Source organism: Branchiostoma lanceolatum, chromosome 5 (genome assembly GCF_035083965.1).
Source record: "Branchiostoma lanceolatum isolate klBraLanc5 chromosome 5, klBraLanc5.hap2, whole genome shotgun sequence".
Classification (NCBI taxonomy): domain Eukaryota; kingdom Metazoa; phylum Chordata; class Leptocardii; order Amphioxiformes; family Branchiostomatidae; genus Branchiostoma; species Branchiostoma lanceolatum.
In genome coordinates this window covers 2934821-2949950 of record NC_089726.1, presented here as the reverse complement: position 1 = coordinate 2949950, position 15130 = coordinate 2934821, and the positions used below count along the sequence as shown (strand labels likewise).

General features: G+C 42.3%; 1 protein-coding gene across 1 annotated transcript in view; it reads right to left on the bottom strand.

Moving 5' to 3' along the window:
• Positions 1-6925: 6925 nt before the first annotated feature.
• The window catches only part of LOC136434416 (gamma-aminobutyric acid receptor subunit beta-1-like), a 34601-nt gene continuing 26396 nt past the window's right edge, over positions 6926-15130 (bottom strand). Inside the window, exons 7-9 of the mRNA XM_066427205.1 lie at positions 13873-14025; positions 10675-10913; positions 6926-9364 (exon numbers count right to left, since the gene is read on the bottom strand). Of these exons, the coding sequence (XP_066283302.1) occupies positions 8252-9364; positions 10675-10913; positions 13873-14025 (1505 nt within the window). The 3' untranslated portion in view covers positions 6926-8251. The remainder of the gene's footprint in view (positions 9365-10674; positions 10914-13872; positions 14026-15130) is intronic.

Below are 15130 nucleotides of genomic sequence, written 5' to 3'. Positions count from 1 at the left end.
GGCTATATATATAGTCTCACATTTTGGGCCCACATAAAACAAGCACGTATCGAGCTCCAGTAGATAATAAAGCCTTTGGATTCTTCCTTTCAATCATGCTGCAGTGCAGTATCGTTATACAGCTTTGTCTGCTCGGGAGAGTGGTTTTAGATAGATCAGGCAAACCACAATGTAGGCACCAAGCTCTCTTCACAGGCATCCTCGCCATGCGCACTTGATCGCTAAGCTAAACGTTGTAGCTGCGGCAAACTGAAGCGTAGGAAAAAGATCTGTGTGTGAGTCATACTCGTGTGCACTAAGATGACCCAGTCGAAGCCCTTAAAAGGTTACGGCGCATGAAGGGTGCTTTACATTTGGCTGGAGTTGGTAATATGAAGCCTGTGTTCACGTATGGATTGCCACTGTCCCAATAACCCTGCCGATAAATGTGCATGATAAGGCGGCGGAGCCCGCGGGTCAGGTGCCTGGCAGCGCACGATAATCCCTTTAACTCTCCTGAAGAACTGTCGGAGTCGACCCGTAACTTGCAGCGTTCCGCCACATGTATTATGTGTAATGCACCGACATGGGCTACCTGAGTCGGGTAGCGGTAGGGTTATCGTGTGGTTTGGAGGAGTGTTATCATGGGGAGAATCGGTAGCTGTCGCTTCACAACCGTACCTGCATGGAAGACAGGAAGAAACAGATAGGCGTCTTAAACATCATACTCATGTCTAACGTCTTCAGAGACAAAACAAATCGATGAAATACGGTGAATAGCTATATTTATTACGAGTTCGTTGGTCAAATTAGTGGTCCAAGAAATTGCAGAACAATCTTGTAGCAACGAAATTGCTTCATATATACTTATATACAAAGCCTAAATTGCTTTTTCGTACAGCACTTGGTCATATAAGATACGGACAATTTACCTAATATTGCAATTGGCGGGGCTTACTTTGACCCATATATTGTACAGTTTTGTGTTTTGACGATAACTGTGTACAGTTGATAATGAAAAAATGACACTCTCCACCGGCATTCTAAACACTGCAATGTGATGGATTGTCCCGAAGAGGCACCTTGCTCGCTTTCCTCTGGGCAACGTGAGTCACCAGACAGAATGAGGGCGGCCAATAATCACCCACAATGCGTGCCAGTTCTAATGGACCCTATGGCGTTAATGTAGCTGTAATTTATAGATGATATCTTCTTTCCAATGGCGACCACGTAATTGCGCAGCACCCTACAGGCAATATCTTGCCTTGAGATGTTTTAACACGTCATGTTTTTGAATAACTTTCAGCTAGTCTTCACCAGGCCTTTCTAGGCCATAGGGGGGTACGGATCGTAGAATTGTATATATTGTTATTTTGGGTTACTTTTTGTTCATTAGTTTATCTTATTTCCTTTTTTATGTTATTCAGTCTGTGTATGTTATTCTGTATACAGGGCACGCATGTTAAGCAGTGTGTAAAGCACTAAGTGCGCCTACCTACGCTGTATAACGAAAACAGAAATAGAATAAAATATGAAATAAAATTCGGCAAAAAAGGGAATGATTTGCCAGTAGAGTCAGCCCACGGTAAAGTTAATATTTCCCCCGCCTGTAAATGAAACCCCCTGGTGGCTAATTATTCTCCCCATAGCAGGCGTGGTTAGTCTGGTAGAGACTATATTTCAGATGACATGTTAAGGTACAGTGTAAGTCAGAAAAGGAGAAACTGTTCAAACCATTATTGATGCTAGCCCGTCTTTTTCATTATCAAAAGAAGATTTGAAGTTGATTTCCACGGGAGGTTCCCACAGTGCCAGTATAGGCTACGCCTCTGGGAACTGATAGAGTTTAGAGCCAGGGCCAATTATATCGATGCTTTGGTCGCCGAATTGTCGGCGATGGTTCAAATCTATTTCATTCCTAGATGTTGTTTTTGATGTTCATGAGAAAAGGTGATTGTATACCGTCGGCAGTAGACAAGGACAGGACTAGAAATCCATGTACCACTGAGTCAGAGACTATCACTAACCCCTAATGAGTCATATATATCAAGCTATCCTGGATATGATAAGTGTCTATAGCATTCAATTTGTTTCCTGTTGAAGTTTCTATAGTAGTCAATTTGTTGCCCCGCGTTGAAGAAAATGTTGCTGAAACCTTATCCAAAGCATTCTGTTATGCCTCAATGTATAATTATTTATTTATGTCTCTAAGACATGTGACGAATAAACGAATAGCTGTCATTGAAAGTTTTTGACTGAGTGTTGCTATCGTTCATTTCATATTTCATGCCAACGATGCTACTGAGAGGTGATCTTTTGCTCTGCGGTGGAGACAGGATCTCTCATAGCTCATAAAATGCCTTTTATGCTATTTAAGGATGTTAATCTTCTATCCGCTGTGCAGTATATGTCCATTCGACTGGGTTAGGTCAAATGTTTACAGATGATGGGTCGGGAGCGGTCCTCTAATGCAGCGGTAATGTACCGATACAAGTCAACTTGTCATTCAATCCCTGTTGCAACAGACATGAATAAAACACCGTTAGGGAGACGGAAGCCCTGAGTGCGCGATTTGTCACGAGAGGTTACTTGATAAAAGGTTCATGAAACGCCATAGATCATGAACTAGAGCCATAAATTACTGTCGCATCTACGCAAAATGGCTTTGCTCTGAGTCGGGCGCTTACCGTGTTGTGGTTGGAATGTTGTGTAATGCTGTCAGATATCCTTGCGTTATTTTTGATGGGATATTGATCAAACGTGTGAAAAAAACAAATAAGAATAAGGTACCTTCATCGTTGACAATGATGGACCGTTGCGAAAGAATCATAACATGACATTTGGGTGATGAATATATTATATTATTTATAAAACAGTTCATGTCTGCAGCCCAGTAATGCATAATTCATACTGCTCTTATGTTTATTGAAATACCCTCTCAGCGTTCCAAAAGAAGGTATTCTTCCTGTGGTCCTTAAACAAATACACATAAACATCAATGCACATTACGCAATACTGTCCCACAATACATTAACACAGGATAACTGGATTAAAAAAGTTTGAAGATAACAGAAGAATATCAAGTTCATGCAACAACTGTCCGGTTCCAGAGGTGTGACATGCGGTACAGGAATATTTTCGTCTTTGCATTCGCTTTCGGTTTTGGCAGTTCGATTGAGTTTGATGTTGCTGCCCTTGAAAGGCTTTCGGGGTTCAGAATTTAGACAAAATACATACAGATTACAGAGTTTATAGAAACATAGATAATCATACCAAAACATACAGAAACAAGCTATTAAAAATGTTGGATAGCTTTCTTAAAGTTAGATGGACTGGATAGTGATGCCATGCTGGCTGGTGTCGCTTTTTGAAAGTTTGTTTTGGGTTTTGGTGGTTTAAAACTGTAGGGAATCGAATAGTTTAGTAGAATATCTGTTAAAGAGAAAGAAAAATGGAATTGGAAATGTTTGGGGGCTCATGACTAACAAGGTTTTTGATAAACATGTTTAACGTACTGAAGGCAAATCACTCCTTGAGCGTAGGCCGACTCAGATTCACATAGAAAATATAATGGTGATACAAATCGCATCGATAAAAGCTCTAAAAGCCAAACGACATTTTGATCTTTTTACCTGCTTAATATTCTGTATCCTGGGGCAAGAAAATGCAAATGAGGTAGGCAGAGTTTTCAATGATAGATCGCATCATGGAATATGTCAGAAGAAGATGATAAAGCCTTTGTCATATATTTTCAGGATCCCCTTAACTCACATTGAAACAAAACATGATGACCACTGTGCCGATGAAAGTGTTGGATCAGATTTTCACTTTAGACGGGTTAACATCAACTGATGCTTTGGGAAACGGTGCTGACGCTTCTGACGAGACGTTACCTGTGGGAGGTGACGCTCCAGGTGTGATCTTCTTAATCACCACGTCTCGCCGCTGTCGGAGTCATTAGTCACTGTCCAAATCCACGCACGCCCCGACAGTGGGAGTGTCGTATCGTGTAATAGTAACGGATTAGCTGACTTGAGCTTTCAAACCTGTTCAGAACAGACAGGCAGATACTGACATGGCAATATCCTAGTCTCCACCAGACTGAATACGCCGGCTATAGGGAGAATAATTGCCAGTAGAACTTGAGGGAGCAGCCATTTCTCCGAGGTGGAAATGTTAATCTGCCTATGGACTGACAATCCCGACCAAATATTGAACTTTTTTGCCGAATTCTACGATCCGTACTCCCTTAGGAAGGCCTGGTGGAGGATAGCAACATCATGTCCCTTGGATGGATCACGCTCTCACTTTGTAACCTACATTGTATAACATTATCTTTCTTCAGGCAATACCTGGCTTAGTAAACATTTCCATGTTGATTACACATACTCAAGTAGCAATGGTTCAAGAAAAATCTAACTCAGTTTTTTTTTTTTTTTTGGCCTCAGTCTACTGCCACCAATGGTTTTGCCTTAGACTCTCAGCTCCAGGCATACTCCTGTACAAATTTATTAGTCTTTCTCTCAGTTACTGGTAAACCAGTGGATGGTCGGGTTAGAAGAGGCTACATTTCCCGATAATTCGACTTTCAGAGGTGTGTTTTTCTAACTGTGAACAGTATACCAAAGCTGCGCCTGCAAGTCAAGGCACACGTTTACCTGACAATAATTAGAATACAGCATTGTCTGAGAAATGTATTTGTTAACTTGAAAGATCTCCAGTACATGATACATACTTCACTTATATTTCTGAAGCCGTAAGCTTATCATCCTGTAAGATTGCCTTCTGGCAGCATTGCATTAATATGGTAAACAAATGGCATGTGATTTGCCAATATTTTTAATGTAATGATAAGGACCATATGCCAGAAATAAACAATTCAAGATAAATTGCAAACTTGCATCACAACCCAAGGATCCCCCAAGGGATCTATGGTGTTCGAATAACTTTACCCGCCCGACGTTCCTCGTCAATGTAGCACTAAGAGTGACAGAGATTAGTCTGGACTTAACTCTGGCGACCACCTACGGCAGGTCTGTCACATTCAAATGTATAACACTGGGCCTCCTTCTCCAAGATATTGAACTGACAAAATGTCAGACAGAAAGCTATCTGCAGAGCGCCTCTTGGAAGGAAACAGTAACGCACTTTGACGGTTTGTGAGGATGGAGCTGCAGTGTCAGACACCTCTTGACCCTTTTGGTCTATGGCGGCCAGCAAATTGGTGTTAGAAATTGAAAGTCCCCTGGCCAGATTCCAGAAATGATACAGATTCTTGTACATCAAAACATACTGCTGGTGTACGAAAGGGATCCATCTTTTGAAAACAAAAGTTCAGCCGTTGCACTGCTCGATGTCGGACCCTGGTCTGTAAATGTATGACTGAAACGTGCAAACGTGCATGAAAAGAGCTTTACTATATTGGACAATGATTTTTGCAAACTATCACAAACCCTTCTAGTTTTCTGTATTACAACAAATAAACTGCGTGTTATATATTCTAGTCAACGAAGTACACACTTCGCGTCTGAGTATTCCCTCGTATCTTTACCGCATTATCGGATGGTGACACGCGTTGTGATGACAGTTTATTGACAGCGGGACCCCTGCTGAGCGTCGCCTGACCCACATTTTAGTCAGTATTTGCAGGCCTAATGGTATTTTCCCTAAAGGCAGCAGAATTGAGCTACCTGTAACACGAGTACACGTGAAAGACGCGCGCAGTTAAGTGCAGAATATGGATTTTGTTAAAAATTCATATACATTTTAGACCCAGTAGTACGACTTTCCATTAACTAATTGATAGCTTATGATGTTGAACATTGCCATGTCGACTATGGTCTGACCTAGTGAGAACCTCATCAGGAGAGAAATGGATTTCCATAACTTCCAGCTGACCTAGTCTGGTCTTTCAAATTTAAAAGTATGTAACGAGTCACTTTTTATCTTCTCATTCTGCCTCCTGAGCCCCAGTGTGTGGGCCGATGGTGAGATGTGGGTTATGTCCTCTGCTCATTCAGCACTTTTGTGTTCTCCACGGAGTGCACAGTGGGTCCAATTATGAGCCTCTGTAGTCTGTTGGCATTTCATTTTGTCACGAGGGACAGAGGACTTTCGGTAAAAAAGACAACCCAGCGTTCCAGTGCTTTTTCATGTTTTTTTCTATTCATAGATGGAGCTGAAGAATAATTATTGTTTTCACCGGGATCTGAAGGCTAGTGATTTGTTATCCACTTACCGACTTACTTAGTAACTATTTCACTTTGTTTGAAAGCTTTCTTACTGGATGTTGATCTCCATTGACGTGTTTACTTCCTTCACATCACTCAGGCTGGTGTAAGTTGACTCTGGATCCCCCTTTGTTTCGTTTGCACTTAGCCGGTTCCCTGAGCACATGGCTTGATGCGATGTCCAACAGAGTCTCATTCTGAATAGCCTAACTTTTCTATTTCTAAGTTGTACTTTCCATTTTCTGTTGAGGACTTTTTGTGACACACGAGCATGACATCCATTTGTCTCTCAAAAACAGCCTACTGCCATTCGAACCCCCCTGAAATTAAAAATCTCCAAATCTTCAGCTTGTTAATAGCCTGAATATGCTGATTAAGCTATAAATCTTAAGTCCACTTTTGCATATTATAGGGTTGGGTAAGGGAAACTGATAGCCGAGACGAATTCTATACACAAAGCTAATCATATTTCATGAAGTACAGCCATACATAGGTGCTGCTAAATGGAAGTAGACGCATAAAGTATGAGGCAATTTTGTCAGGCTTTGTGTCCAATTTCAGCCGGAGGAAATCATACAACATCACACCTGTTAGGTCCCCGCCTTCACTCTGCACTGCCCATGGTCACACTATTAACCGTTTCAAAATACCATCTATCTTCTTAACGCCCAGCAGGAATAGAGGTTTTCCTCGGAAAAATGACACTAAGGCATGACTTGTTGGTATCTTGTGTAATGTTGCTGTACAGGCACATAAGGATAACGACCCGTTTACGGGTTCGTGTACATTTTGATATGTTAAGTGTATATCATGGACAGTCTTTCTCCAAACGTACTACGGAATGGGTCGTCTATAGACACAGATGGTATCTAAGGCTACTTTGATGATCACGGGCACCCTTTATGACATACATGTACGGTTTACAAATCAACCTCACACCATTGGTCTGTTGATTTTTGGGCTGTACAATGTTACTGGACATAGCAGTACTTTATCAACATACACAAAGTTTTCTAGGGATATAATGTTTCAGTTTATTTAAATTGTCCATATTAGGGCAACACTGTTTCCGTTCACCGACATCCAAGTCGTCACCAAATGTAATAATGAACAAAGGACTGTCCACAAATAAAATGTGATGTGTTCATCCTGAGATTAGCATTCATTAATGGCCATCTCATCTCTTGCTAATCGTTCAGAAGAAGATGTACATCCACATGCTATATCATGTGACAATATAGACACAATCACACTTGGTCGTACATTGGACGAAACGATTAAATTTACTTTCCCAATTTTATCAAAAGGTTTCCGAAAAACTGGAGTAAGTTATACATGTCTTCTTAAGGCTGGTGATGCCCTTAAACGTTCTATCAACATCCTGTTACGGATATGTTCACCACAATGGGGATATATTTGATATTAAGTAAATTTACATATGATGCTTCTGGCACTTCTAGTGTGTACACGTGTGTCTTATACTGTGTAATGTGAGTCCATTAACATTAGATACGTGTACTTGGGCCAACATGGCTACCGTTATCTACAGTCACAGTGTTATGTATATGTACATTTCTCTTTTTTGTTTAGTGTTATTGTGTTCCAAGGTCTTTTGTATACCGAAGGAAGAGAGGGCATGAAATTCTCAAGAGATTTCCAATGGAAGAGAAAGACTATTCATGGTCGTTACTCCTTTTCTATGCAGGGGCTCAAATATGAAGCACTCAACCTGTATTTTACCACTCTTCCCCACACTTTGATCACATGCTCCATCTGTATACCGTAAATACGAAACCAAATGTCATTGACGCCGTTAGTTTCGACCATCGTCTAACTTAATAGATGAAAAATAATTTAGAGGTAAAGTGAAAAGTTTGGCGTTTAAAATTTTTCCGACACCTGTGTGCCCATTATAGGTACATCTGATCTGATGACGTTCACATATATTTGTATGAATACCCTCCATCTTAACAATGAATCAAATATCCGGCATAGTCTTTCTTGTGAGGTAAGGGAATAAAAGTATATTGTTTTCGGATCAGCTATGTATGTGCATATGAGACCCAATACATAACACAGAAAAGGAAGAATACACCTGGGAAGACTACTCTGGAATATTTGTCTATGGTGTTCACATCTTTAACCTGCAGTTTAATATTGGAAGTCTTTACTCGCGAGACCACTTCGGCGATGGTGAGTCTTTTCCTTTCTTGCCTTCCCTCCTCTTGTATTTTCATGACCTTCTGGCCCAGAGAGGCAAACGAGACCGGGCGCTTCCTCACAGTAGCGTCGCTCTGCTCCCTCGGTCGGCCCCGTCCGCTCCCCGCCGCTGCCGCCCTGTCGTTCGCCTCCTTCTGTAGTTTTGCTGCATTGAGGACGGCCATGCCCATGCCGGAGAGCTTACGCGCGCGCGGGTCGGCACTGAGGGACAGGCGGGACTCGGTCTGTTTGAGTGCGGAGGTGGGCGGTTCGCTGCTGGACAGCGCGCGGCGACGTTCAGGCATCACGCGGAGATGTGATTCCGGCTGCCGGATCACCGGAGGTGGATCGTCGTTTGGTCTACTCATCAGGTCATCATCATCGACGTTTGAAACGTTTTCCGTCGATGCCTGCTGTTGCGGTACTAATTCCATCCCTTTCTCCTCCATTTCTCTGGCGTAGTCAATGATCATCCTGGCTATGCTGCCTCTCGGACTCGCGGTGGACGCGATGGACGACTTTCTGGTTGGTCTCGAACTCCCGTCAGAGTTCCGTCCCAGCCGTGAACTCGCGTCGCTCCTGCGCCGTCTCTCCAGACTCTGGTTAGAAACGTTCAACGTCGGGATGTTCAGGCACACGTGATCGTCGTTGATGACGGAGTAATCGTCTCCTGTGTGTGCGTCAGATTGCCGCTGCACGTTTGTGGACCCAGCGTTGAAAACGTTGAGGGGAACATTTTCCTGTGTTCGCGTCGCTCGAGACCAAGGAATCTTTTTACCAAGACCACGGCCCGGGGAAGTGAAACCTTGCCTTTCTGAGTCGTGCTTGTCTTTGCCGAGGTTTTTGGACGTCACTGTCACAGATAAACCGTGACCTGGTTGCTCATCACTTTTTTCGGGTCCATTATCGAATCCTTTTCTCTTAAGAGCTGCTAGTAGACCGCCTAGTCTTCCCGGCTGCAGGACATAAAGTAAACCCAACCGTTACGATATATGCAGTCAGATGAATGGTAATCAAAGTGAAAGCTAATACTCAAATAACAAAGAGAATTTTAAAAATTTAGAGTCATGAAGTCAGAATGATGTTCTATTTGTTTAAATTTGTATAATTGTCGCAGACGAATGTCAGTTGATATTCGTGACAATTCTTGACAGCAAACGGGGTCAGTTTGATTTATCATTGTAGAAATGCCTTTTGCCTTGTACGAAATAACTAGAACTACCATTAAAACCATTGCCTGCAGTCCTCAGCAGCAAACCTTATCTTGACGACGGAATGTTATTGCATGAACTGCGTTGGCGCCAACACATGGTGTGTATCAAATCTGCTGATTCTACTTAGATTGAAAATACTGCGAGCAGCAAACATTCTTAAGACAGACGATTAATATGGATACACGTCTTGACTAGAGTTCCTCGTGCGATAACGGAAAAGTACGAGTTACAACTCAATACCGATAACTGCAATTAATAACATACGGACAACATGATATTTATCCCCATTATGATTGGAACTTGACATACGATTATCCAATGTGATTTGCAACATATCTTGAGTACGTTTGTTTTTTTACTCAATAGCCCAAATGCCACTTTAAGGCTACGGATTACATGAATAGGACTAAAACAAGATACATTCTCCCTAAGTCAGCAACGAGATGATATAGACCATGCGGAAACGTCACGGTGGCATAGTGGCAGGGTGTTTGGCCCCAGAACCCAGAGATATCAGATTCGAATCCGGGGTTCCCTGATTTGTCCCGTCAACGTTGTGCCCTTGGGAATTGCACTTTACACGACTTTCCCCACTTTACTCAGTTGAATATGATTACCTAGCTTCGGTCAGGGACGTCCCTAGGATAGGACGTTAAATGGAGGTCCCGTGTCTGAGGAGAGCCACACCTCGAGCACGTTTAAGAACCCAACACACTCATCGGAAAGATATCTGTCAGGATATGCAGCCTGTACTCTTCAGTACAAACCTGGTGTGACGCCTCGATGCGGTTTACCGGGTATGCACTACAAATAAAACCAATCACAGCTGCTCACTAAGAATGAAGACTATATGTAATCTCCAAGCCAGTCTGACTGGACCTTCTCTGGCTAGCATATACGATTTTCGCACCCCGTGTAGATCTTCTTGGAGATTAGACTATATGTGCCTAGTGAGAGAAGCATGACGACTATCTGTACCTAATAGGAGAAACAGAGTATCGTCAGCCTAATTGACAGTCGTGTAAGATATTGAAAGATGTTTGCTTTATCACCTGTTCCTCCTGCTTGTGCACATCTTCCGCTCCGGACTTCTTGGCCTTTAAGGCCTTCTGTTCCCTGCGCTGGCGCACGCTCGAGTGGTAGTTGACGGCGGCGTACTCCAGAAGCGCCGCGAAGACAAACAGGAAGCACATGACGCAGTACACGTCGATGGCCTTGATGTACGAGATTTTGGGAAGTGAGTCCCGAGCACTGGTGATGAAGGTGGTCATGGTCAGGACAGTGGTGATGCCTGTGAAAACCAGACGGTTGTCGATTGTTAAGATATGCCCGGACTTTTTAGAGTACAAAGATCATAAATCATGTGCTATTTGATCGCAGGTTACATAGGCAAGAGAGCTGCTTGTCATACAGATATGTTCTGACATGTGCTAGCATTACATTTTCGGTACAACGATAGCTACATAGCTACATGTCCGTGCTGGCACTCATAGATGAATAATGGCTTCTAATGGTAAACTGGGTATACGTAGTTAAAGAGAAAATAAGGGTTTTGATGTCAAAGTTTGGGAATTTAGAAAATATGAGATACATAGGGCATTTAGCATATTGTTATTATCTGATAGAGCAAGTACATGTCTTAGGAAGACAAAATGGTATTGAAGATAATTTGTGTAGATATTCTGATATATTAATTAGGACTTTAGATGATGTAAACTATGTCTTTGTCACTAGTATATATTTGCCTGATCCTTACTTCTTCCCTCATGGCCGCAGAAAAAGGCCCTGCAGGCCGATGTGAGTTTCTCATGAATAAACAGAAGTTCAAACAAGTATCTACTATTATTTTGAACACACAATGTTGAACAAGTCCATCTCAACTTATATTTCTAACATCACAAAGAGACGAGAATGAATTAGACTAGCTTTAGAACCATTGTTTTGAATTAGTATTAGAAATCCTGTCAGTGGCACTATATAAACGTCACCATGTATTCTGCATGTATATGCAAGTGACCTAGCCCGTGATAGGGCATGAATGTATAATAAAGGTTATTGTTATTATTATCACCTCCACATTGCCCCATGTCTTGAAAATCAATTTTGGGAACAAATGAACATTATACGAATGTTAACAAAAAGATAACCTCCCCCTCTACATAATGGAATGGTCGAACGGGTGTGTTATGGCGTCATAACACATGGGCAATGGAGGCTTCTGATTGGTCGAGGCCATCTGGCTATGTGATAATGTACAATAAAGGTTATCAATCACTGTTATTGACGTCCCCGCAAACAGGCCGAGGGGGACCCGGTGTGGATATGTGACCCCGGTATTAGATGGTATCGACGGATTCGATTTCAGTTTCTTGAATCTGCCGACATGTGACCATTCCTTCTGCTGATAACGGTAATATCCAATCACCCTTCCAATCACGAAACTATGCATTTTAATGCACCGCACGGGGAATCTAAGGATAGCATCACAGACTCCCTCGCGCCAACACACCTTCGCTTCTGGAATTCATCTGGCTCCCCATTGGTCTTTGTTCCAGGAAACCATAAATCTGTGGTTATCGTACAAGTTACGTTCCTGGATCTTATTTGTCAGTCAAGTCTCCGAACAGCCTAGGTTGCCAACTGATACGAGTTTAAGATAATTGCATTGGACCCAAGGCACTCCACCTTATATTCAGCTTGTAAATTTCTAGCATCACATATTATTTCTCATATGCCAGACATTGCTGTCCTTGAGGTTTTACGGCCAATTGGATAATATGAATTATTCAGGATCTATGGCGTATGTATGTACAGGAGACAGGAATATTGTTATCGTAAGGTCCTAAATCTCGGCAAAGCTCAACCTCAGCTAGGCAGAGGGTATTAGTATCTCGTCATCATTACAACGATTGAGCTTACAGACAGCTAAAATTGTAATAGCCAACAACCAAATGAAGGATGTTAACCAAAATACAATTTTATTAGATTCCTTGATATGTCGCGTGGATAGGTTTACTTCATGTTTACACGGTTTGGCTTATGTGAAAATTTACTTAGATGGACTTCGCCACGTCCACACAATGCTACTGCACAAACCCAAACGCACAATTCAACCAGCCGTCCTGAAAAATATTATACGTTAGAATAGGCGTTTTGGTGTTGTATGTTAGCCACTCGTTGAGGAGGCATTGCGGGAATCAACGTGGCATGGACAAATGGTGCCAATTACTTATCTTAGCTTGAAAATAACGAAGACTTCTATTTGACTTATAGCTGCCTTAGCCTAAGAAATGCATTCGATGTGTGATGTAAACCTCAGCAGTAAAGCAGCAGTTAATGAGAAATCAATGCGTCAGGGTCACGGGCTCTTTAAGAAACAGTCGACCCAAGGACAATCGTAATACGGGCAAAGGTGTTACGACCCAAATGTCAATCGATGTTGATGCCGCCCGTTGATGATGTATGGTGAGAATATATGCGGTACCGCAAAACATTTAACCTATGGAATCTGCGAGGTGAAATTTCGCCCAGGAGACTACAGTCGTGATCCCCGCGGATTGTGTAGCAGTCGGCCAGGGAAAGTCGCTAAAGTTGGAACATGAGATGGCTTAGTTTGCTTCTCCACCAACTCTAGTTCTCTCTCCTCACTCCTTGGTACGATGGATCGCATGGATCAATGCTGGGTACTATCTCCAAAGCACCAAGCGTTCCAGTAGCTCTCAATGCCAAAATGAAAATTACAAAGTATACCCGGTAATAGTTTTTTTTTTCACACTTGTTCTTAGGTGCACTTATGATTGATGACCAAGTAGCTCCCCTGCCTTGTAGGCTTGGTAACATAGATGAATGTCTCTTTCTTTTTCAGTCACTGGATGTTTCTTTCTATCAGGACTACTTTTGAAAGCAAAATGATAACTTCGAAACAACGTATGCTGTAAATGCATCATTAACCTTTTCTCTATGTGAACTGTTATCAAAGAGGTAGTCCCCGATACTGATACTGATACTTCATGGCCTCCATTAGCTATCATACAGTGGGTATATAGCTACTTTTCCTTGAGTGCAACAAACATAACAACTTATACAGATATGCCTTTAGTTAGCATCTCCTGCCTAAACCTGCTCTTTGTTACCGTTTGTATCCGGTGTGGCAAACTGTTCCACATAGATATGGATCTGCACATGAAAGTCTTTGTTGTGGCATTGGTTTTTGGTTTCAATAGTCTGTATGGACGAACACATTAACTCACCTAGGGCGACTCGAGCCGGCACCGCCTCATGGTTAATCCAGAAGGAGACCCACGATAGGACCACCAGCAGCGTGGCCGGCAGGTAGGTTTGCAGGATGAAGTACATGATGTTCCGGTACAGCTTGAAACGAATGGTCAGCCGCGGATATTCGCCTGGGTGAAGAATAAGGTAGAATCGGTTAGAACTGCCGACAAATGGGCCTGGCCTGGAGAAGACAACTGCTAATCGACTGGAAACTGAATCCATGCAAGCATCACTGACAGGAAATGTGATGGAGTGCATCGGAGGGAGGGTGGTAATTTAGTTTTGAAACCATCTTCTGCTTTCACAATGATATGCAAGAACTTCATCACAATGAAGAAATTGATTTTAAAAGAAGGCCAGCACTACTGCCTTGGTAGTATATCTGTTGGCATCTTCAGCTGGATGCTTAATATCTGTGTTAACACTCAGAAGCTCTGAAGATATCATTAATTGCGTTCTATGAAAATGTGGAGGGCGCACTAAACGTATAGCAAGGTGTTTATACTCTTGTGAAAGCAACTCTTTCAGTTCAGTTAGCAGTCGCTCCTTTTTACAAAATGTATATAAACCCTTTTTTCCATCAATAAAGCCGCATCCATCTTGGCTGGCTCCGTTTCAAAAGTCAGTCCATATATCAAGCCACTGGCTGAAGCCTTGTTATTACCAAGGATACGAAGAGGTTACTTGAGATTTACGACTTAAAGAATGGCACGGTTTGAAGTGGGATGAGTTGTGCAATTGGGTGATTCTGGAAGATCAGTTTCCAATATGGGCTGATTGGAATAGAATCATCCCATGCTTTTTTAATATGTTTTTCCACCTAGGTCACATATAGCATTACGTGGTTACCTTAGCGTTTAGTACTTAGGAGGATGTAGCTTAACCACTAATCTTGTAGCTGCAGCAATTTTCTCTGAACAGAATATTGGGTGGAGTAATATGTTTTTCGTTATAACTCGTCTACTTGGGGCTCATTTTTTTCGGACTCAATGACCTTTATCCGGACAAATGCGAATACTCATTTGCTCCGAGTCACGATTGGAAAGCAATTAACTGTTGAAAGACGACAGAGGGCAGGCCCCTTTCGCTCTGCCTCAATATAACTGTCTATCGTTGGTATTTCAAAACTCCTTTATTTGCATACAACCCTTTGCATTCAAAGTGTGAAGGTCAGATAGCAAGGTCGCGGTGTACTCAATTGTTATCAGACAGTGGATTTGGCCTTATCTGACT